At 44.6% G+C, this 25,096-nt stretch overlaps 1 protein-coding gene across 8 annotated transcripts in view; it reads left to right on the top strand.

Moving 5' to 3' along the window:
- Positions 1–25,096, top strand: part of Nav2 (neuron navigator 2) — a 375,768-nt gene that overhangs the window by 309,798 nt on the left and 40,874 nt on the right. For 4 of the 8 annotated variants that reach the window (XM_047518211.1, XM_047518213.1, XM_047518216.1 and 1 more), the window contains 9 exons: positions 628–1,330; positions 4,136–4,603; positions 5,268–5,333; positions 6,717–6,761; positions 9,099–9,259; positions 10,641–10,829; positions 16,746–16,798; positions 21,051–21,074; positions 21,189–21,263. In XM_047518211.1, coding sequence (XP_047374167.1) covers positions 628–1,330; positions 4,136–4,603; positions 5,268–5,333; positions 6,717–6,761; positions 9,099–9,259; positions 10,641–10,829; positions 16,746–16,798; positions 21,051–21,074; positions 21,189–21,263 — 1,784 coding nt within the window. The remainder of the gene's footprint in view (positions 1–627; positions 1,331–4,135; positions 4,604–5,267; positions 5,334–6,716; positions 6,762–9,098; positions 9,260–10,640; positions 10,830–16,745; positions 16,799–21,050; positions 21,075–21,188; positions 21,264–25,096) is intronic. The other 4 variants (XM_047518210.1, XM_047518212.1, XM_047518214.1 and 1 more) reach the window with 3 other exon arrangements.

Here is a 25,096-nt window from a genome sequence, read left to right as displayed (position 1 = left end):
CTCATAAAGGTTCACATCCCTCCCTTTTCCCAAGTGGAACTGGGTAAGCAGCTGAGCCCTGAAAGCAGTTCAGCTGCAGGGACATGTGGGCTGGTTTAACTGACACTGAATTGGTTTAAGTAGATACCAGGTGACATCCGCGCACCTGGTGCAACTGCTTGTTGGTACGTTGAGGGTCACCCATGAGTTAGGCGATGACAAACAAGGAGGGCATGAGTGCACCCTGGAAGTGTTAGGCATCCTCTTGGGATGGACAGAGGGTGAAAGGTCAGATAAAAGGCCCCTGGTCTTTTGGCCCCTGGGCATATCAGGGATTGCTTTATCCTTGGAAAATCTATCTAGTAATTTTATTTTTATTTTTTCCACGTTTTTTATGGGTGTATTATAATTGTGCATAATTGTCCTGGGTCAATTTAGATTACTTGGCGAATGAGTGAAATCCTCAGCACTTCCTAAGACTGACAGTAATACGTTAGATTATCTTTATGGAAAACTCTCTCCTTGGCCTCAGGGTAGTGCTATCCCTGAGGGAAAAGTGAGTCCCTTCTTCAGAGGAAGCATCTGAAACACACTAGCTAGAAGGCGGACTCCTGGTTTGCAGGCTAACCTCGCTGATTTCTGTCTCAGGAAAAACAGACGATGCAAAGGTGTCTGAGAAGGGGAGGCTTTCACCCAAAGCCTCCCAGGTGAAGCGCTCCCCGTCTGACGCAGGCCGCAGCAGTGGTGACGAATCCAAAAAGCCCCTCCCCAGCAGCTCCAGGACACCTACCACCAACACCAATAGCTTTGGGTTCAAGAAGCAGAGTGGTTCTGCTGCTGGGCTCACCATGATCACAGCCAGTGGGGCCACAGTCACCAGCAGGTCAGCCACACTGGGCAAAATCCCAAAGTCATCTGCACTTGTTGGTCGGTCGACTGGACGGAAAACGAGCATGGATGGGGCTCAGAATCAGGACGATGCATATCTGTCTCTCAGCTCCCGGACAAACTTGCAATACCGGAGTTTGCCGAGGCCCAGTAAGTCCAACAGCAGGAATGGGGCTGGGAACAGGTCTAGTACCAGCAGCATAGATTCCAACATGAGCAGCAAGTCAGCAGGCCTGCCGGTGCCCAAGTTGAGGGAGCCCTCCAAAACGGCCCTGGGCAGCTCACTGCCAGGTCTGGTCAACCAGACGGATAAGGAGAAAGGCATCTCCTCGGACAATGAAAGCGTGGCTTCCTGTAACTCTGTGAAAGTCAACCCCGTCGCCCAGCCTGTGCCCAGCTCAGCTCAGGCCACTCTCCAACCCGGGGCCAAGTACCCAGATGTGGCCTCCCCCACGCTCCGCAGGTAAGTGGGCAAATAAATGGTACCGAGCAGAGTTGCAGTAGGTGGAATGGCATCCTAGGTTAAGAATTTCCTGTTTCTTCTTGCTGGGCATGATGGTACATGCCTATAATTCCAGCAACTCAGGAGTCTCAGGCAGGAGAATCACGAGTTCGAGGTCAGCCTGAGCAAGTTACTAAGACCCTATCTCAAATTTAAAAAATAAAAAGGGCTGGGATGTGGCTCAGTGGTCAAGCAACTCTAGGTTCAATCCCTAGTACCAAAAAAAAAAAAAAAAAAAAAATTCCTGTTTCTCAGTTAAAGTAACCTGTTTTTCTTCTACTTCAGTCCTTAGATAAAGTTGTTCAGGCAGTTTCTGCCAGCAATTTTGTAGTCCAAGGGTTATTTTTCCATGTTGGGATGAAAAATGCAAACCTCTGGAATCATCATTCTGGCTTCAAATCTTGAGACCATCTCAATTAACATCTCTGCCTCGGCTTCCTCATCTGTAAAATGGGGGTGATGGTACTACTCTTAGGGTTCTTATAAAGTTAATCTTTGCAGCCAGGTCTGGCCATCATAAATTCAACTCTCAGTAAGAGGTAATTACCATCCAAGATGAGGTCTTGATATACTCTTAGGACAGGGTTAGTAGCTCAAGAGGGGAAGCAGGTGATTTTTTTTCCCCTTTTCTTGGAAACTCTGTGACTGAGCTTCCTCATCATGAGAAACATTGATCTTAGCTGAATCATTTTCTCTATATCCCAATGTTCTTTTTTATATCACATACTTACTTTCAAGTTGGTCTCTGAAATTTTAACTTTCTTAAAAAAAAAAAAAAAACACTCTTAAAGCAGAACGGTTTCTGAAAAGGAGAAATTGATTTCCTGTTACTTTAAAAAGGCATCATTTTCCCACATTTCCGCACTCGGTGGAATTTCCTAATGTATTCACTGGTTTTTAATCATTTCTTTTAAATTTTGCCTGCTCGTATTATCTTGTTGCCCATTGGATCATCCTCACATTGCAGCTGCATAGCTTAGAGCTCATTCCACCTCCCCGGGAGATTTCTTGTCATAAGAAAGAATAAGTCCCAAGGATGGAAAATTAAACAGTGAAAAATTAAAGAACTAAATGCACACGTACATACTTGGGGATGAGCAGGAATGTTGAAAAGACTTCAGAAGCAGCATTCCACATGAAAGGTATAATGAAGCCGTTCGCTGTCCTTTGTCTAGACTTGATTATTAGAATATCAGTAATGGTTATTTTTTTCGAGGGGGAAGGTCCTATTGGATTGCTCTTTGTTGTTTTAACAGTTTGCCTTGTAAATGAAAATTTTCTCTGCTTCTTGCCTCAAGTATAACATGTAATATTCACTCTTTGGTATTACAGATTTCCTTTAGTAACTACAAAGGCATTTTACTAGACCCTTAGGCTAGTGTAACCCAGCACATGAAAATGCATGCAGCTCCTTAGGTCTACAGTGAGCCCCTTTCAGCCAATTCCGGGTAAATCTCACTTTCCCTAAGTTGTTAAGGCCTTCTTAATTATCTTGCTGTGCATTAGTATGGAGAGTGAAGTGAAATAGCTAACTCTGCAAGTGATTTGAAGGACTTGCAGACAAAAGATTGGCCTTTTCTATGTAGTTAGAAACAGCAGGATGAGGAGCAATTGCACAAAAGACAGGAAAAGATGGGTCAGATTTTGGTTTTCTAACAGTTATAGAAGAGCTTGGCAATGGAGCAAGTTACCAGTTAGTACTGAGGTCTTTGTCCCTGGAAGTATGTAAGCATTCTACAACCAAGATTCTACAACACAGTATTTCATTATCTGGTTTTCACTAGGAGAAAAGCATTTCTCTTCTGTCACCAGATACTGTGGTGAGGATTGATTGAGGATTATTGGTTATATATTTGCTTATCTTTACAATAAGTAAAATTGCAGGACTGGAGATAACAGGTCATCACTTTGAGTAGCTGGATGAAATGCAGTCTATCACAATATGTAGTAGTTTTATCACTTTTCAGAGATACTTATTGCACCTTCTACTTTGGGTGGAATAAAATCCTTGCATTACTTGAATGTGACTTGAAAATATCTTCACTGTTCTAGCAGAGAGTTCTGTGCCAATGGAAGGAGGTGGCCTATATGCCATTTCCTGGACAAATACTGCATTGTTGGTCAGGGAGATGACATGAAGTGGCATTTCTATGTGTCTGTTACAGAGGCATGCATGGTTTGTGCCCAGTGTGTCTGGTCTAATGTCTTGTGACAGCAATCTTTCTGTGTATGTCTTTTACTCTAAAATAGCCCATCTTTCTTTTGGCCTTTCCTTTGAGGATAAATCTGTGAAGATACTTTCCCCAGATCTAGACTCACGTTCTTGATTCCTTGTGTTGTGCTTAGTGACTAGGGTCAAGCTATCCAGAATGGAGGGCCTGTTTTGTGTCACGGATACAAAAATGACTCGGATAACTCTTCTCCTCTTAGATGTTTCCTGGGCCAGGACAATTTTCTAATTAGTCTATAGAAAAAAGGGGATGTGCAACCTTGGACCAGTGTGAATCGTCCTGTAGAAGGATGAGCCTTCTTCATCACCTTTTGGTTCAGATAGGACCAGGGTCTCAGCTGCAGCCTAGAACTTGCAGTTGGCATTAATGATATAGCCATGTCCAGGCCTGTGGCCAACTTTTTTCTGTTTCAGTAGGTCAGACAGTGCCTCCCTCCCTAGGGAGCTTGCTGCCCCCTGTGCCCCACTCTCTTTTAATAGCTCCATGCCCCTTGGCACTGGGTGTTCATCCCACGCAACCCTTTGTCTCTTCACAGACTCTTTGGTGGGAAGCCTACCAAGCAAGTGCCCATCGCCACAGCTGAAAACATGAAAAATTCGGTGGTCATCTCCAATCCTCATGCCACCATGAGCCAGCAAGGTAACTTAGACTCCCCCTCAGGCAGCGGCATCCTGAGCAGTGGGGGCAGCAGCCCTCTCTACAGTAAGAACCTGGACCTCACCCAGTCTCCTCTAGCCTCCAGCCCCAGCTCAGCCCACTCGGGCCCTTCCAACAGCCTTACCTGGGGCACCACTGCCAGCAGCTCCTCAGCAGTTAGCAAGGACGGCCTGGGCTTCCAATCTGTGAGCAGCCTGCACACCAGCTGCGAGTCCATTGACATCTCCCTCGGCAGTGGAGGGGGACTGAGCCACAATTCCTCCACTGGCCTGATCGCCTCCTCTAAGGACGACTCCCTGACGCCCTTTGTCCGAACCAGCAGTGTGAAGACCACACTGTCGGAAAGGTTGGTGCTGGGCCCCCGGCTGCGTCCCCCCTCCCCCCACGAAGATGCTGTTTCCAGATCACAGAGCTTAGGTTAGGAACCCCAAATGCTAATTCACCTTCGCCTGCAAGATTTCATTCTTTCCAGTTCCTGCTCTTTCATAGGGAGGCCAATTCGGGATGGAATTTAGCTTAACTATGCTTCCTGTTATCTCTCTTTTCTGCGGTTATGCTTGGTGCCTGGAGCTGCTAGATGTCTCTTGGTGCAGATCTGTGCTACCATTTGAAATGGTATTTAGCCTTAGAAATCCTCCGGTTTAATTCTGTTTGTTCATCAGCTACTTCTTTCCCCTCCCACTTGTGCAAAGGCTGCTGCCATTCCTGTTCAGCCATAGAACGTGTGGCTGGATGTTCATGTACTGCTGGGTAGATTTGGTATCACGGCAAGCACCCATCAGTGGAATTGCCACTGGCCACAGTGATAGAAAATCAAGAGACTGAAAATGTCCTCAGAGCCCTGGATTTCACTGCGGTAGTGATGTGTGGCCAGTCTCTGCACTTGGGGAAGAATCCTGGGATTCACGCTAGGAAGGAGGAAAATGTTCTGATCATTGTGTGTAACAACGCTTCTCCTTTTCTTCAGTCTAATGTTCCTTCTCTTGTTTTCTACCTGCCTGGATTTCTAGCCCTCTCTCTTCCCCTGCTGCTAGTCCTAAGTTCTGCAGAAGTACTCTGCCCAGGAAACAGGACAGGTAATGAATGATGTTGTAGGCCGGGGCCCCTCACGGCCTCCCGGTTCCTCTGCCTGTCTGTTGTCAAGCCAGATGTTTTGTGCAAGGCTGTTGGCCTGAGGCTTCTGCTTGTGTTTGTGGCTCCAGTGTATTCTGTGACACCCAGACATGCCAGTGAGGGTCTGTTCTGCTGTCTGAAGCCCAGGGAGGTGGAGTTGGGCTGGTCCCTCAGTTCCCAGCATGGGAAGGCCACCTCAAAATCTGCCCCTTGACGTGGGGCATCACAGGCTCTCCCTTGCATCTCCTGTGGCGTCCTGTGGCGTGTTCCTGCTCCCCAGCATCCTGCCCTTGCCTCCCCACCCCAGCCCAAAAGTGGTGTACCACCCACTGTGCAACTTGGCCCTCTGCTCTGTCTGCTCCTCCCCATGCAGCTGGCTCTTCTCCCTTTCGAAGTCCTTCCCTGCAGTTTGGCTCCTCCTGTCCTGCAGACTGTTGTGTTCTGTGTGCCCCTCTCCTGTAATGATAATGAGAAGAAAATGCAGATTGTAGAAGCTTGTGTTCACCCCCAGCTGTGGGTGGGCCTCAGGGATGGAAATTGACCTTAAACTTGTGGAGGAGCAATGGCTTCGCCAAACATAACAAGCGAATGTTGTTTCTTGCTAGGGGGAAAAGAATTAATGGAAACCCTCTTCACCCCATCAATAGCAAAAACTTTGTTTTTGTCAGACTCACAAACCAAGCCTTTAAACCCTGTTCTTTGGAAATCCAAATGCCTTGACTCTATCAGCCTGCAAGTTGTAACATGCCCTGACTCCAGCCCAGGGCTCAGCTCCCAGCTATGCCTTTGCTGAGCAGAAACAAGGAGAAATTGAGAGGGACCTGGAATTCACTTTGTTATAGATGAATTTCAAATATGCAGACTGCTGGCCCCTGGAACCCCTTCAACAAGTCCCTTCTCTCTCTCTCGAAGCCATTGCCAGTGGCATTTAGGAGGCGGGCCAGAGTTAAGGGTGCAGAGAAGCTGATATTTCTCTCTCCGAGGAACCAAGGTGGTGGTAGTGCAGAGGTGGGCAGCAAGGGCTCTGCTTCAAGGTGGGGCAGCCCCTGAGTTTGGCTTTGAACCCATGGAAAAGGAGAAACAATTGGGGTTGAGCGACTCAGGCCACCTGGTGACTCGGGGTAAAGTATGTCCTGTATCAACTCAGGCCCAGGACGGGGCTTCTTTTGCTTTCCTCGGTGGGGATGTGTTGCATGCAGAGCTGGATAAGAAGGTGCTCCCTGGTGATGGGAGTCTCTTCCTCAGGGCTCTTCCACCCCTTTCCCAGCCTTCTCCCCTTCTCCCCTTCAAATTCCCTGCCTTCCCTGTGCTTCTCTGAAGTTCTTTTTGTTTTAACTTTCCTACAGTGACCCGCACCTTGATAGGAACACTTTGCCTAAGAAAGGACTCAGGTATCTGTCTCCTTGCACCCATGCCATCTGTTGTGGCCTTGGAGCTTGGCTGTGTGGCTCTCTCATGGCTGGTGGGGGTTTGGACTGGGCTGGGAATCCTGCTTTGGCCACTGCAGAAGGACCTTTTGAATGACGGCTCCAGTGGATCCCACTAGTTTTCACCTCTCCATCTGTGGCTTATTTGCTTGAGCAGGGGCTTGTGCTTTGTCAGGCTTAATGTGATAAAACCATCTCATGACAAACATTCCTGAGCAAGCCCAGAGAGCAGCCACTGCTACTGCTGGGCACCAGTGGGCTTCATCCCAAGCACTTCTCCTCGACCATTCTGTCCACATGGCTGTCTTCTAGCTGAAAGAGCATGACTTATAGCATGCTGATTTGTTAGACAGGACAAGAGCCAAGGAGGAGAGGGATATTTCACTCCAAATTTTAAAATATTTAACATTTTGGATTATAAATCACTGCTAAAGTCAGATGCCTTGCTCTTGTCAAGATATTCTAATAACCATTGACTTTCAATGACCCCCACCAAGACGTGGTGTTCATGTGTGAAAATTGAGACTCCCAGGAAGGAATGTCCTTCCATGCATAGTAAATCATGACTTGGGCTCATTTTGGGGGCTTATCCTGGTAAAACAGGATGCTATAAGTCACCACTGCTTACACCATCCACCTCACTCTGCCAACCCTAGGAACTTCAGTTTGCTCCTGCCTCCCCCATGGTCTGACTGTCATCTCTCCTGCTTCCTAAACACCTCATTCTGCGTAGCATCAGCTTCACTCTGAATTAAGCATTAAGTGCTTTTGCCTAAAATGGAACTTGGAATGCAATGTTTCATTGCTGTCGTTGTGTGTCCGTATTTAATTAACCTGCAGCACTTAAGACTGAGTGCATTTTGTACAGTAAAGTGAGGTAGGTATCAATGCTTCCTTTCAATACAAACCCTGAGGAAAGCCAATTCTAAGGACCTAAGGAGAATGTTAGCATGTCCAGACAACCTGGGAGAGGGTATTCAGCACTGTGGCCTTCAAGTCAGCATGACTTTTGGTACTTGAGTTCCCACAGTGCCTGTGAGCACAGCTTGTCAGAGACCATGCTTGATGCTTTAAGCAACGGCTACTCCTTATACCAATTTGACATCAATGCCCCACTGTTGCCCCCAAAGAAAGCTAGGCTCTAAATATTAATGTTTTGAAATGGTCTATTTCTGTAGCAGGTCTGCCCTATCAAAATTATGTCGCTGTGGCTTATAAAAATTGGTTTTTGGAAAATTCACAATAGGGATCTGTGACAGTCTATTTACAAGCATCTGGTGTGCTTTAGAAAGTTGTATGGCCATCAACAATAGTAAAACCATTAAGGAAGAAGCATTTCTGTGTTCCCTTTCACTCTGGCTCTCCCTGTGTAGTGCACTCCCTCAACACACACTGATTGCACCCTTTTTTAAGCCAAAAGAATCTCTCTAGTTACTTAATCAGCAATTATTCCACAGTACATAAGTGCAAGGGCACTTCAGGAACTCCAGATGCTGCCAATAGGTGCAAGGAAAAAGAGCACGGATTTTGGAATCAGAAAACATGGGTTGAAATCTCAGCTCTGTGTCACAGGACAGGGTGCTCACTTTCTCAGAATGTAAGATGAGAATAATCTGAGGGATTACTGCCCATAAAGGCACCTGGCACAATGTAGATGTTCAATAAATCATTACCAAATACATTGCAGAATACAGGAGAAGGTGGGCCACATGACTTCTGAGGACCCTGTCATGCAAGTCTCAGTGCCTCGGGGGGTCCCTTCTGTGAAGACTTGTATGTAGAAGACATAGATTGCAGCAACTGCTGAGAGCCTGTGTCCTCAGACATCCCTCTACACGTCTGCTTCCTAACATGCTTTGATTCATGGCCACTTATTGTGCTGTAGAATGCAGATGCCAGGAGTCACCTAATTGAAACTTCCTCGAAGCCCTAACATCAGCTCCTTCTGTTGCCTCAGTGCTGTCAAGGTGGGGGTTTTGACATGACACTGTCATGAATCAACATGTTACAGTTACGCCCAGTGACGGCTCTTTTGAGCATTTACCAATCTTCCTCCCTTTAGGTAGTCCTTCCAAATTGAAAGAATTATAATTTTCCCCCAATGCAGCCAAGTAGCACAAAAGGTTTTAAGAAACCTCAGAAGTTTCAGGGTGTGTAGTGATCTGGTTTATTTATTTATTTTTTTTAACCAGCTTTGGAGATATATTTTCTTTTTATATATTTGTCTTCAGCTAGCTCCACAGAGTTGGTTCTTATAAGTTTTGTTCATAGTTCATTCCAGCCTGGTTTCTGTCTGCCCAGGTATACTCCCACCTCCCAGCTTCGCACACAAGAAGATGCAAAAGAATGGTTAAGGTCCCACTCTGCTGGAGGCCTGCAAGACCCCGCTGCCAATTCCCCTTTTTCCTCTGGCTCCAGTGTGACTTCTCCCTCTGGAACAAGATTCAACTTTTCCCAGCTTGGTGAGTAGCTACTTATCATTAGCTACAGAATGTATTATTCCTGGAATACAGGTTGTCTTGGGTTTTGAAATACACAGGTAGTCACATCCTTCTCATTGTCTGATTGGCCCTCTGCAGTGTGGTTTGATTATAGGGGATAATATAAGAAATAAAGGGACTAGCAGAGTTTTGGGTACTCCAATCATTTTCTTTCTGTGGTTGGTAGAGGGAAGGCAAGCAGACCAAGCCGTTCTTTAAGAAAATACATTCCATTTCTTAGACCTTTAAAGATGTAGGTTTTACAGCACATCCCATGCTTGGTCATTCTTGCTCTCTTATTAAGCTGGAAATAAAAGTGAAGTTTTGATTGAACAAGTCTTCTTGGAAATGTTTGCTGCTGACATAATGCTTTGACTGGCACAATGGGAAAGGAAAAGAATTTGTAACACAGTCCCTGCTGACATGTCAGTGGATTCTTTTCTAGAGAGACAAACACACCCACACAGACCTATAAAACAGGATAAAAGAGAACAATCCAGAGCTTTATAGAAAACCATGCAATAACAGAATAGAATCAGATAGTGAACATTACGTACAGTTCAAAAAAGATCGGTGCCGGTGGGCATTACTGGCAGAGGTTTCATGGGGGCAGTAGGAAGGAGCTGAGCCTTGGAAGATGGGCAGAGGGGGAAAATATTTTCCAGTTTCATCTCAGTATTCAGAGAGAAGCCTTTTCTGAATATTGTGAATAGTAAATTCAGAGTCTTTCAGGATAGCATAGCTTGTAATCAAGTGAGGTTTAACTCAGTTTTGATTCACTAAATAGGTACCTCTGAAAATATTGTGTAATACTAATACTGACATGGATAGACTTTTAGTCAGAAAGCTAGTTTTAGCTAGGTAAATGTGCCCCTTTGTGTTGAAGCTCTTTGTACATCATTATTAAATGCTCCCCATCCTAGGCAGTGAGTGAGACCTGTGTTCATATTGTTCTTTCCTAGCCATAACTCTTTGCAGCAAGAGATTCTTGTCATGCACAAATGCTTCCCATCTGATCAAAAGCCTGGTTGGACTATTTTGGGCTTTAGAGAGAATTGTTCCAGATGAGCCCGGGGAGTAATTAGCTCATGCCTGGAAGGTGACACTGGCTTGTCTGAACGTGCCAAGTTGGAACGCCAAGGCCCAGAGCCTTGCTTTGGAACTGACCCGCCTTCCCGCCCATATTTTTAGCTCTAAGTGTGTAGCTCCTAGGCTGATGCGACTACCTTTTAGAAAATAGACCAGGGAGAGAAGTTGGCAGGAGCACGTATGGCTGACGATAAGCAGTCTCCTCTTTATCCCCATCTGGGATTTGAACAGAGACGTGAATTTGCAACATTTGATTCCATTCCTTTCACCCCAGCGAGCCCCACCACTGTCACCCAGATGAGCTTGTCCAACCCGACCATGCTGAGGACCCACAGCCTGTCCAACGCTGATGGGCAGTATGATCCGTATACTGACAGCCGCTTCCGGAATAGCTCCATGTCCCTGGATGAGAAGAGCAGAACCATGAGCCGTTCGGGTTCCTTCCGGGATGGGTTTGAGGAAGGTAAGAAAAGGGATTTGCCATCTCCTAACTTCTCTATGCTAAATTTACTCTGTTGGCCCGATACCCCACCGTGAGTTCCTCCAACTCTCCCTCCCCCTCTAGGAATGGGGAACTCTGAATAGTAAGACCTGACTCTTAGTTTGCCTTTCAGGACTTCAGGGAAAAGGTCGCTGAAAACACACTGGGGGCCCTTAGTGCTGACTGAGTTCCACTCTAGGCCTCTCTCTCCTGGACTTGGGCCACAGCTTCTTGGCATGTACCTCCATCCTGAGGCCCAACCACTGGCTCGCCCTCCTGGCAGAGTCGCTGGAGAGTTTGTTCCCTGTGTTGACGGACCCATATAGCTCTGGGGGCTGGGCACTATGCCTCTCTGCTCTGCTCCAGAATTTTCTGTCTCAAGTGCTACTTTTCTTTCTTTCTTTCTTTTTTTCTTTTTTTCTTTTTTTTTTTTTTTAATTTATTGCATTCAGTTTTACCTTTTTCCTTCTTTGGTTGCCAACTGTGACTCTTTTGGGTTGGATTTTTATGTTTCGTTCATTTTAATCAGAATTGTGGAAGAAAAGTTCTGTGGGCAACTTCGTCAGCCTCCTCCTAACTCACCCCACTCCTCTTCCCCTTTGCTCCGTCACCCAAGGTGTGAGTTAGGGGGCAAATGATCAAAATGCTTTCAAGGGACATTACCCCCAACCCCAAAGACTGGGCTCATAGGACAGTGAAGGCAGTCCCCAGTGGCCAGTGAATACGAATATGGAGTCAGACCAGCAGATCCTCAACTCCTTAGGTATACAATCCTGGGCAAGTTGCTTCTCTTCTGTTTTCTTACTGATAAACTGGGAGTAATAATAGTATTCAGCTCATGGAATTATGATAAGAATTAGACGAGATAATATGATACAGGTTAATGCAATAACATGATTATGTGTCACAACCTCTAGACCCAGAGTCAGCATTGGTTTCCTGGCAGCTCTATGTCTCCAGCTGGAGGAAGGGAACTCTGAGGCAAGCAGAGTCCTCTGAGGCAACCATATCTCTATTTGCTTTTTTTGCCAATAACAAAAAAATAAAATAAAAATAAAAAAATAAAAAATAAATATATATATGGGCAAGTCATAGGTGCTTCCTTCTGCTCCCAATCCCTGTGAGTGAAGCTGTATGCCTAGCATCTAACCAACAGGAAAGAACAAACAAAGTTGTGATCATTTAGGAAATCCCAAATCAAAGGGAAAGAAATATAAAGGCATCTGCTTTTGCCTAGTGTTCTTTTAAACAAAAGTTTTAAAGAATTTAGTTACAAAGCAGTTGCTGCCTGGTTAATCTTGGCGACTTAATACTGTCCCAGTGATTTATGTATCATTTGCATCCGTGACATCCAGCACGCAGACACGACGTTGTAAATCCATATATGGGAACCTGCGGGAACAGAGGACTAAGGAGGGGAGGAACTGGAGTTACTGAGGGTATTTTGCTTGATTTAAGAAGTAAAAATGAATGCTCTAATCTCTCGGAGCAGTCTAGGGGAGGAGACATAGACCCCAAGATGAAGGAAGATGCAGTTTGTCTTGAGCTTATTCCTGGTCCCCTGCTGGCTGAGCATGCCCACAGAGTGTTTCCCAACCTCCCTGATAGCAACTCACATGTGGAGTCTATCCTGCGCTGCATCCATCTTCTCTGCCCTATGTATACCTGAGCGAACCACGTTCAGTGCTGAAACTTGTCCACACAAGCACACTTAGCCTCAGAAAGTTCTGGGACAGTTCCAGTATCATCATGATAGCTTTTATTTTTTACCATCTGGAATCAAGCCGTCAGGCAGCCCAACTGTGCAGTATCTGGGATGTCAAAATGACATTGATAAAAAGGGCTTACCCACAAGCACTGTCTAGATTTTCATAAATGTGCTGATTTATAGTGACAGGAACTGAAGCCAAGAGGTGAAAAATCAAACTTTGGAGAAAGAGAATGGGACTGCTGTCATTGTGCTTGTGAACATGTAACATTTTCTTCTTTGGAGAAGTTTACTATCATTGATTTTGTTTCTTCCAGACTGTTAACATTACAAAACAAAATAGAGCTTGTGTGACCAGGGCTTTTTAATTCCTCTGGGTGCAAACTTTTTTTTGAGTTAATCAACCTAGTGTTGTTGCAGTAACAGCTGGGGAAATATTCACATCTCACATTTGGACTTAAATGAACCTCTTTATAATATAGTCATATAGAATAATATGGTATTCTATACCATAAAGCAGGATAGAAACTTAGGAAGAATTAGCACAAGTTATTTGTGTGAGGTAGTTTGTTCACTTGAATCAGTACTTTCCATTTCGAAGGAAGTGGAAATCATAGGTATGTAGATTAGGTGCAGGTTTGGCCCGGATGCAACCTTTCAACACTATTTCAGGGTAAATTAATTTCCATCAGAAAACACTGCAATCTTGAAGGCTGGGTGCATTTCAAAAATGATTATTTTGGGCTGAGGAGATAGCTCAGCTGGTAGAGTGCTTGCCTCACAATCACAAGGCCCTGAGCTCGATCCCCAGTACCGCAAAAAAAAAAAAAAAGCAAACATGATTTTCCCAGTCATGTCTAAGAACTATTACAATCTGAAAGCCAAGAGTCAGTTCCCTTGGAATCCCCAGCAGCAGAGTAGCTTAGTGAGGAGGAAGTCTTCTACTGCAGTGTGATTGTGTTCCTAGCCCCTGAGTTAGGGTTGTGATTCAGATCCTGTCACCTCCATGGTTAGCACTGTGACTTCTGGTAAGGGGCTTGATCCTGATCACCCTGTTTCCTGTTTGCTAAAATGTGGGAAATAACTCTACCTGCCTCAGGATTGAAGTGAAGATTAGGCAAGATAAATCCTGGAAAGCACTTAACAAATAACTGTAAAAGGGGCTTATCATAAGTACTCCATCAATGGTAGTGTTGCTGCTGTAATTGTCATCTTCTAGCCTTCTCCCTGAGAGTCATTTCTTTCATCCCTATTTTTTTTTTTTAATGACAAAATTGAGGCAGAAGTGACATGTAACCAGAATGAGGTCCTAAGCCTCTTGATTCCCTGCTCTCTGTCTTTTTACTCCATCCTACCTTCACATTTGATTCAACTGGGCTTTCCTTCCCCCTCCTTCCTTCACCTGTCTCAGGCAAGGTCTGGTGCTTCATGTGTATATTCTCTTCCCTGTCATGCTTCCTCTGCAGGCTGAGAGGCAGGGTACCATTCTTTCTGTCTCCTTCCATGGTACCCAACTGTGCAATGAGAACTAGGTTCTGTCTTTGCTCCTGACTAGCTGAGTGCTCTTGGCTACATCACTTGACCACTCTAGGCCTCGATTTTACTCATTTTCCAATTAAGGATAGAAACTCCTGCATAGTCTAAGATTATTTTCAAATTCTCTTGTGATAATAAGGATAATTCCAAACAATAGTATAAATGAGAAAATGCTTTAATTAGTGAAAGCTGTATATGTGTGTGGGGGGAGCAGGGGGGGGAGAATCCCAAGTGTGACATCAGAAACACTTGATTGCTTTATTAGCTGGAATATGCCCAGTCATTTGATTCTGTCTAGAGGCTCTACACCTACCTAAAGCATCTTTCTTCTGAAATGTCAGTCCTGGATGTTGCCTATGTATAGATTACGTAGAGGGATTAGGCAGCTATTCTAAAATACCCTGAAAAGCTTAAAAATTAAAAAATGGGAAACCAGTAGACCTGGTCACCAAGGGCAAAGTCGTCTCCAGATTCAAGGTCCTGTTCTTGAATTGTTGTGTGAGACCTTAAGCAAGTTTTTAAAATTTCTCTTGGTTTCAGATTCCTCAGTGGCAAGGATAGACTAGATATTCTCTGTGGTTCCTTGAAGCTGTAAAACTTTGCAGGCACAGGTACAAGGAGGATAATTACATGGCACGCTTTAGCCGTTTTAGTTCCGGAAATTGCAGGCATTTTGTTGTCCAGCGGTATCCAGGCTGCATAGCCAGGCTCTGACTTGACTCCGCTCACTTGGAGGAGGAGCAGCTGCAGTGGCTCAGGCCAACACACCCAGTTTTGGGTCGACTCTGGAAATCATGGGGTCTCTTTGAACCACAATCTTGCCCTCGCTTTTTACCAAGTGAGAGGAGTTAATCTCAGAGAAAAATAAGCTGCCAGTTGTGCTGCTCTGCACGTGGTCATGAGCTTGCCCTGAGTTGCTGCCCAGGCACCATCAGTGAGTTTATGTGTATGAGATGTAGGGTGATAAGAGAAAGCACTTCCATTTTCCAAAACCCAAAGGCCATATGCAGCCCCATGTAGCTCTCTGGAGCTGGCCTGTGGCACAGCTGTCATGCCAGTGATAGGAGAGTATCCATGTGTTATGCACATCCCACCCAACCCAACCTCCATTGGAGTCTGGCCACTTCTTTCTGTGTCATGGAGTTGAAGTAACTTACCCCCATGGAACATTAGGCTGCTACTTTGGGACTTTAGAGGCCTCTGTTAATGTGTGGACACATTAACACTGAAAGCCATTGTTGGCCGTTAACACCTTAAACTGAGTTTTATAGGTATGAGTCAGATTTGTCATGGGTGGAGGAAGAATGGACGAAAAGATCTAGAACTCAGGGCATTGCCAAAGAGGAGAGATGGGAGTGGTGGAGTGGGGTCAGCCTAACCTGCTGAGTGAGAAGAGGCCAGGATAGCAAGTACAGAGCTCTGGGTAGAAGATGCAAGCAGCAGGCGAACAAGGAAAGGCTTCTTGGAGAGGGAATCATTTGCATATTTCTTATTTAACTGGGCAGCATTTAGAAGCATCTCAACAAAGAGAACTGCATGAGCAGAGACTCCAAGGCAGGAAAGCATAATCTAGGGAATGTTCGGGAGAGAAGGAAAGGAGTCACAGTGTGATAGGAAAAATTAAAGGAAGAATGGGAGGTCAGGGAAATCTTATTAGAAAGACCACAGACAGGCATCCAAGTGTTAGGCTGCGCTGTTCATTCGATGGCTCATTGGCCAGTGGCTTCTATGCTGGGATGAGCTCACATCTTGGGTGGTAGGTGACTGCCATATGGGCATGGTGAAAGTCACTTCCTATTGTTCTACTTCAGGCTTCAGGTTACCATGCAGCACAAAAGTATATGCATCCCACCCGTGGTCAGGACAGAGGAGCCTAGTTCAAAGGTTTGAGAAGTCTGAATGCAAGAATAGTTGTCTTTGAAACAAGTTGTCAAGAAGTTACCAAGAGGATAAGAACCTGGCTCCCTAGAAGACCAGGCTTTAAGATGAGAAATAATATCTACTGGCTGCGGGGGTGATAAGGCTATACAAGTAGGTTCTAAAAAACACTAGTCTGAAACAGAGAAAAGGACACTACTTGCTTGTTACTTTGCAGACACAATAGAAATCGAGCACAGAATCTCCACTTCAGTGGATGATATTAATATTCTAATATTAACCTAATATTCTGCTACATGGTCATCTAAAATGAATTGACTGGCCAACAGCCTCTTAGGTTTAAACTAATCTTTTCATCTTTTTGCATATGCAAATGAAAGATGCTAACTGGGTATAGAATATATGTGCATGCAATCTCAACCTCTAAAGGAAATTGGGGGATAAAAGAGTGGAATAAAATATACCAGAGCAGTAGCAGGTTGCCTCTGGATAGTGGAATTACAAGTTACTACCGGCTACAGCAAGTGAATATTATTCTTTTCTCTCTTTATTCTGTTTGTGCTAGGGACTGAACCCAGGGCTCCCGCATGCCCCATTTCCCAACCTCGGCAAACTATTTCTTACTTCACCCTGACCTGTCACCAACCCAGGTTGAGGTGAGAATAAACCATGCTGAGCCTGACAGTGTCCTCTCATTCTGATTTCCTGTTCCCGCTCCCTATTTTGGTTCCATAGCAGCCAGCTGTGCAATTCACTTTGTTTTTTTCTTTTAATAGTTCATGGCTCCTCACTCTCCTTGGTTTCCAGCACATCGTCCATTTATTCAACGGTGAGTATAAATCAATGCTGTTGGCTGTGATCATGAGAGCTTGTATTCCTTTATCAAATGTGTCAAGAATAAAATACAATAAGCATTGCTCCTGGAGAGAGCATTTCCATTATAAGGGGATCAGATAATTAGGGAACAAGATTTGAAATTCACAAGCAGCTATTAATTATAATATACCAACCAACAAATCAGGAACTGGCTGTTTGGTTCATATGGTGCTTTTGTCAGAAGGTGTGAGAAGCTTTGGCCACCTGCTGGTAGATATGGAACAGAAAGGCTTTGAACAGTTCATTAATCCTCTGTCTGCCTCAGTTTCTTTTTCTGTTAAGTAGAAAGAATAGCAGTTCCCACCTTATAGAGTTGTAATGAGGACTGGATGGTTTGAAGGTTACGTTTCACTGCAATAAAAACTCCTGGGAGATAAGGACTTTTTTATTCCTAGTGTTGAAGACAGTGCTGAGCACCTAATAGGTGTTCAAAAGGTCAGTTTAAAAGAAATAAGAAAGTGTGTGTAATACATTATACATTGTTCACACAGCTCGGGGCAAGCAATCCTGAATGGCAGCTATTGTCACTGAGACGACTATTGAAAAATAATCTAAGTGTAATCAAACACATTTGAATTTTCAATACTACAGAATTTGTTCAGTAGAACTTACTTTTTATATACTATTTATCTTAAAATTATTAATTTTTAGAATTCCTACAGGAAACAAAAATTGTTAGCCTTTTAATTCCATGAAAACACATGCTTTAATCATTCAGGTATTCAGAATACTGGGTTTCTGGGCTATGTAACAGGATGAACTCTATGTAACTCCTTGAAAATAAGACAGCATGCCAGAATCAAGTGAGAGAGAGACCAGGGCCTCATTATTCCTTATTAGCGAACCAACACTTTGATGATTGCTGGTGTGGTCTGATTTGAAGGGTCTAGCAACTCTTGCTTCTGCTCCTACCTACCTCAGACCTCCAGTTCCACAATTCTTCTCTCTTTAACTAATCATCTCATCTGAAATTTCATCACTGGGTACTGGCTTTAAAGGTTTTATATATAGTAACCATGGGAGAGGTTATTTAAACCTTTACTAAGAAAGCATAGAGATGGTCTTCCAGCTGTCAGCTAGTAGATAAAGTTCTTTCTTGTAGAATAAAACTCTGGGGCATAGGTAACCAAAATTAGTGCTTTTGAACCTACGTTCACTTCAACAGTATTTACTGGCACCATCAATATGCCAGGCACTGGACCAAGCCCTGAGGATATGGATTAGGAGAGAAAGGAGCCTGCTGCCAAAAGAGGAAGCTGAAGGCACCAGAGGGCATCTAGAGATGTGGGACTGTAGTTCCATGGGGTTGGTACAAAGCAATCATAGCAGATGTTGCAGTGCCTCTGTTTCCCCAGTGGCAAATTCAGGGGCTCCTGTCAATTCAGAGACAGGTAGACCCCTCTCAGAGAAGGAAAAGAGGATGACTTCTTCACCTGTGAGTATTCAGATCTAGGAAACCATCACATGTAATTTCTGGGGCACCCCAGTCATGCCAACTGCTGGAAGCTCTTGCAGTAAAAGGCCTGGCTTCTATAGCTGCTGTTCTGGGTGTGTTGCATGAAGCCAGTATTTACATAACATTTGAAAATGACCTTTCTGAGTTGATATTAATTCAACAAATCACCAAAGACCTTTAATAACAATTTTTAATTTCAAGTTTATTTGGCTGGCAAGAAACCCAAGGTCTTGTCTTCCCTTATTCTCCGCTTGACTTTGGACAGATCACCATTATTCAGGAGGTCTTAGTTTTGCCTTCAATGTCAGGAATCTGAGCAAGGCAAACATGTGAGTCTCCAGAACCTCTGACCTTCACTTAGTCAAAATCTCCCATTTACCATCCTTATGCCTTCTCTGAGAATATAGGTTGCTTTTACAGACTTTAAAAAAAAAAAAATAGACTAACATTTGAATGTTTTCACACTAGAGCAGTCTACCAGTTTCAAGAAAAAATTGCAAGTCTGGCTAGACTCTTCCACCACCTAGCTCTGATGTGTGGTCCCTTGTCTATTATTAGCCTCTGAGAGGTGATGAAATGCAGAAACAACGCTTAGGCTCCTCTGTAAATGCTAAGGTGTCATCTTTGGTCTCTTCAGTCGCCACAGACTCCGACCAAGGAATTTGCTTACTAGCCAAGAGTCTTACGGTCTCTAATTAGAGGATAGTACCTTCTTCCCTCAAAATCTCTATAATTCTTGGATATTCAAGTATGCTCATCTGTCTGAAATTTACCTGCAGTTTTAATTACAAATGAAAGACAAGGCACCGTGATGCTAAATAATGGCCATGGAGGAGTCATGGCCAGCCCTTGGAGTAGAGAAATTCTGAGAGGCCGCAGGTGGCATCAGACTTGCTTTCTTGGTTGGGGAGGAGGAGCAGTGAAGTTCCCAGGGGAACTGCAGAATGGACGGGGCTCCACAGCTCCACACAGGCCTCCCACATGCATAGAAGAGCAACAGTAGCTAGGGGGAAGATGCAAAGCACATGACTTGTTGACCCAGCCCCAGAGACAGGTGGGCACAGGGGCAGACAGTGGCCAAGGCTGTTAAAACTTGTCAACAGAATAGCATAAAAATAGGACTGGTCCTGTGGATGCTTCAGCATGCTAACAGGCCTCTGGCAGCCTCCCATGTGTTAGATAACTGTGACAGTCTCACTATTTTCTTCTTTGTATCAGACTTAGAAGTCGGAGGACTTAGTTCTGGAACATTTCCTTGAGAATGTAGCTGTAGTACAAGAGAAGGAGTATGTACTAATTGTGACCACAGGCTGACCAGATTGCCTTGGATCACCCCAGTTCTGTCACTCACCAGCTGTGACCATGGGCACTTAACCTCTCTGTGCCTCACTTTTCTCATATGCAAAAAGAAAAAAAAATAGTATAACTTAAAAGGTTTATCATAAGGAATCAATGAATAATGAAAATAAAGTGCTTAGAACAGTCTTTGGCATATGGCAAGCATTCAGTAAATGCTGCTTATTATTATCAGGATCAGGAAGAAGGGCATTGGGGAGCCTGGTGTGAAGGGAGATGAGACAGGAAACAGCTGCCCACCTGCTCTCACTTATGGATGTGGGTCTGCAGGGTCTAATGTATCCCTTTTGTGCTCTGAACTATCAGAAGTACCCACTAAAGCCAAATACTGATTCCTAAAAATACTGGGATTAGTGCTAGTATGCTTAGATTAGAGGGCTCATTGAGGACCAAAGGACAAAATAATGTCCTGATTGATATTCACTCCTATCCCTGACTCCATCCCTGAGTGGTGGGTGGAGAGAAGGGCAGGAATACTTCCAACATTTCCAGGAAAGGGGTGGGGTCCTTCTTTAAGAGCCCCTGTGGGAACCAGAGGAGAGGCCAAGAGAGGTTCCTCCTGCAGCAGTTTCCTCTAGCCCATGTGGGTTCCCCCATGGGAGGAGAGAGCCTTGTGGTTTCCTTCTGGCCAGTACCTGTGTCACCACTGACAGAGCCAGCATGGAAGCCTTCACCAGTAAGAAGGGTCATAGGTTCACCCTTAATCCCTGGGGTTGCAGGTAACTAAAGGACTTGAGGTGGCACCGGAGGAAATGAAGGCCACGGTATCCTCACAAGCAGGGAGTCACCAGGCTGGCTGAACAGGAATTCCCAACCCTTTACTCTGAGGCCTTTCTGGCCCACTCGGCTCCTGCTGTAGTACCCCAGGGAAGTAAGATGAGGGAGAAAATAGGGACAGAATCAACCCTTGCCCCCTAGATGGGCTTGTCAGATAAAATACAGAATATCCAATTAAATTTGAAGTTCAGATCAACAACAAATAAGTTTTTAACGTAAGTATGTCCCCAATATTGCATGGGACATGTTTAGACTTTAAAAATTATTTAAATTTAGTATCCTATGTTTTTACTCACCAACACTGGCTCATGTTCTTTTCACACATACCTTTTCCCAAGTACCTTACTTTAGCACATCTCCACATGCAGGGTGGCTCCTCATAATTAGTTGGAAGATTATTCTAATTCTTCCTTATTTCTTAAAATAATATTCTGTTTGTATTTGACTTTTCTGGTGGATCAACTTAATTGAATTGTCTCACCCAGAGAAATATACTAGAAAAGAAAATAAATCTTCTAGACTTTTTCAAGTATCCAAATTTGGTGCTCCCCATAGGCTGGAGTGCACTGTTCTTTGCTTCTCCATTGGTCTAATTTCCCTTGTGATTTATTTGCAGCCAGAAGAAAAATGCCAGTCAGAGGTAAGGAACTGTTGCTGGTTGGATCTCCTCTTTCACTTTTATCAATTATTTCACCCAGCTGAGCCTGGAAATGGACTCCCCAAAGCAGGTAACTCTGTGCCTTGTCATCTTTAGATTCGCAAACTACGGCGGGAACTGGATGCCTCCCAGGAGAAGGTTTCAGCATTGACCACCCAACTGACAGCCAATGTGAGTACATCTTAGGGAGGAAGCTACTGGGTTGGGTGGAATGGGAGGCAACCATTGCTGCCTTCCAAGCCTCAAGGCCCCCATCTCTGAATACTATAGAAGTAGCACCATGTCATAAAGGACACACTGACTTAAGCATCATGGATGTGACTGTCAGCTTTCACACAAACTGACTGTGTGACTTTGGGCAAGTTCCTTCCCACCTGAGCCTGACTCTGCTCTTCTGTGTGGTCGGGGTAGTCCCCCTTACCTGTTCATGCTGTCATGGGATCAGTACCGACAGTACATAAAGTGCACATTAAAATGCCAGTTTCCCTTTTCTTCCCCTTTCTGAAAACTTCATTCTCAAAGGTGTGGGGGAATGGAAAAAGAAAGAAAGGGGTAAAAAAAAAAAAATAGAAATTCAGGGCTCCACAATAAACAGCCAAGCTGCTCTGTAATTATGACATGCATGATTACGTGTTCAGGAGACATTGCCAACCAGCATTCGATTCAACAACTGTTTTGCGTGCCAGCTGTGCCCTGGGCACTGTGAGTTCAACAGCAAAGCAAGCACAGTACTGTCATCTTAGCATTCAGTCTCTGGTAGAGCAGAGAGACAAAACAAACAACTGGCCTTTGGCATGGTAACTATTATGGTAGAGATAAGGGGAGGAGGCTGGGGAATGTATAGGAAGAGCACCACACTCAGTCTTGGTGGGAGTTAGGAGGGAGTCAGAAAAGACTTCCCAGAGGAGGTGACATCTGATGGATGTCATGTAGGAGAGGGTTCACAGGGAGGACAGCATTCTAACTAAAGAGAGTAATCTGTGCCAAGAAAGGCCAAGGGGAAAGTTCATGGTGCATTTTGAGCTGCAAGTTGCTTGGTATAATTAGAATCTAAAGCTTAGTGGAAAGAGGAAGGTGTGAAGAAAGGTAAGGCACAGATGTGAGTGTGAGGCCCAGCTGTTAGGCTGAGGCCTTGGGCTCTTTCTGACATTAGGAGAGACCTGTCCATGGATTTTAAGCAAGCTGTGAGACAGGTGTGGCTGGCTGTTTAGGAAGCTGCTTGCCTGTGGCATGGTTCCTGGCTGAGGCAGAGTAGAGGTCACCCACCCCATCAGCAGGGTCTATAGATGAAACCTGCTGTGAGCTATGACCCAGTGGTGGTAAAGCTCAGAAGGCAGAGCCTGAGGTTCTGGAAGGTGCCAAGATGCCTCTGAGACAAGGATTCCTGCCCAAGAGTGCCAAGCCCAGCCTGAGACCACAGGTCAATGTGTTTGAAGCCTATGAGAAAACACCCTGCATGACCCTGCAATACACTGTAAAAATGGAAAGTGACTTCAAAGTTTGTCTCCCTTTGATTGGAACACTGAGTCAATACTCCAAAGTAATCATTTACCTGGAGGTTTTGCCCTGGTGATTCCCAGCTTAGCCTGAATCTACTCAAGGAAACCGTTTCTCTTTAAAGTCTGCACATGAAGTACGTAGGACAGGGCTTGACCTTAATTATAAGCTCAATAATTGGTAACTGCCTTCATTATTATTCAGTCTCCCAAGTTCTCTTCCCTTTCTGGAAATCTTTAATTTTTTCAAAACCCTAACACAGTGGCCACTGTATGTCCTGTGATCCTTTCTTTTCTTAACCTCTTCTACCATCAGTAACACTATCAAAAGGACATCAAGCACTGATGTGAGTACTGAGTTCTGAGACCTAGATCCTTTTCAAAAGGTAGCAGCAGCAACAACGTATGGATAGATTCTTCTTCTTGGTAACCAAATGTGTGCATCCAAACCCAGAACTGCCTCCAGACTCAGTGAACTAGTCTCCTGGGTGTAATCCAAACACGTGAGGATTGACGACAGTTCCCTCCCACGTGAATCTGAGCTACTGTCCTAGTTAAGAATGACAGCTGTCAATTGCTGCCCTTTATGAATCACCAAGTAGCAATCAATTTGCTTGTTCATGAACTTGGGTAAATTTCCCCCAGTGACCTTGCATTGCCACTGGGAGCCTTATATTGAGCCATTTGCAAGAACTCTGCTCTCTGTTCCAGTAGAGTCAGAATGAGATCCCTTATATTATTCCAAAAGTGTGTTTTGTTCCTCATAAAAGCCATTGAACCAGTATTGTTTTAAAGTAAATATTTAGTCTTACCACATACCACCGGCAGTGCTAACGTGTTTTATTGTCTGCCATCTTCTCACAGACCAAGCTGTGTTTGTTTTTCTAGGACAAACTACTCAAAGCCACCTTCTGTGGGTGTTTTTATACCACTTGTGTTTGTTTTCCCTGGGAATGTGAGAATGGGGCTTGATGAGGAGGCTGTTGTGTGGCTCTGAACCAGGCTCCGCAAGGTCTCTCTGGCCCATATTTTCACAGTTGCCCTCAGGACACAAAGGCAGCCCTTTCGCTGGCCAGCAAAATGAGATCCTGTGGCTCCTCAGAGCTCCTGTGGTTTCTTTCTGAGCTTGCAAAAACACTTTTCTCAGTAGCTCCGTGGGGTCAAGGTTTTGTTTTTGCTTTTAATTTAATATAAAATACAAATGCCCACAACTGGAATCATGGGTGGAAATTTAATGCAGAATTGGAAAAAAAAATAGAAATTCAATCATTAAAATTTAGCTTCCTCATTCCTCTGCAGTGCAAGGGTGCATTTTAGAGATAGATCTGTGTCCTGACCCATTGCCCTCGTCCACTATGGGATTGTCTTGAAGCAATTGTCTTTAGTTTTGACATGTTTTCCAGGGCAAACTAAAGCATGTCTCTTTATTTTAAAATGCAGAGACATCTTCTCCATTTTCCACAGAGAGAGAGTGCATTCAGAGAGAAACTATTCCACATGACCTTTCTGCCCCAAGTGACCCTGCTCCCTGACAACGTTTGATCATAGCCAAGCACCCCTGCTTGATGAAGTCTAGACAGCAGAGCCTGAGTCACTTCTCAGGTCCCTCCTTAGATTGAGATGGCTGTGACCCTCCTCAGAGACCACCTCACCCTTGAATCCCACCTCATCCCTCACTGTGTTTATATCACTCATCTCTTTCTTCCTCTAGAATTCCACAGCCTGATCAAATCTCACTTCTTCTAAGATTCCTCCCAGGTGTCTTCTGCTCATCCCTGTTCTCATCCCTCCTTACCCCTGTTAGTCTACTCCCCATCTGTACCCCTGGCTCCAGGTAATGCATCTCCTCTCAGTTTCTTGTCTTACTTCCTCACTTCCAAACCTCTCTCTTTCCCCACAGTGCTTGTTCATCCCTGCGTTTCGCAATTCCTTAACAGTTTTTAGACCCCTTTCACCTGTCTTGTTTCATGCAGGGCTTAAAATAACCCTGGGAAGAAAGTAGATGTTATTTACTGATGAGAAAATCGAGGCCATTAGGATTAGACAATTTGTTCAGCATTATGGGTATTCAAAAGGTATAAGGAGGAACACCAAAGACCTCTCACTCTAAATCCTGCTCCCCTTTCCTGGGCCACCCAAGCACCTTCACCTAAGTGCTTTTCTTCCAATCCTTTATCTGCTCATGCAACACATTTATCTTGTGGCAGCTTCCTGCCAGCAGGGACGCAGGGAAGAAGAAAACAGACCTGGTATCAACCCACATCAAGTGTCTGGTCTGACAGTCCAACTCGTTTGCTGTTCAAACACCTGTAACCAGCGGACTGCCACTATTTCACTTATACAAATAGAGTTTGGAAGCTGGACAGTCCTGGCGAGCTAATGGATTCTTAATTCGACTCTTCATCTTGGTTTTAATGATGTTAACAGGATCCTCATTCAACCAGCTTTTCAATTACTTTCTAATCTGAGTCACCAGCAGGCGGCTTAGTATTGAGACACAAAGTCACC

This window comes from Sciurus carolinensis, chromosome 11, assembly GCF_902686445.1.
Source record: "Sciurus carolinensis chromosome 11, mSciCar1.2, whole genome shotgun sequence".
Taxonomy (NCBI): Eukaryota; Metazoa; Chordata; class Mammalia; order Rodentia; family Sciuridae; genus Sciurus; species Sciurus carolinensis.
The sequence above is the reverse complement of the archived record's forward strand: the minus strand, read 5'-3'. Positions and strand labels throughout refer to the sequence as shown.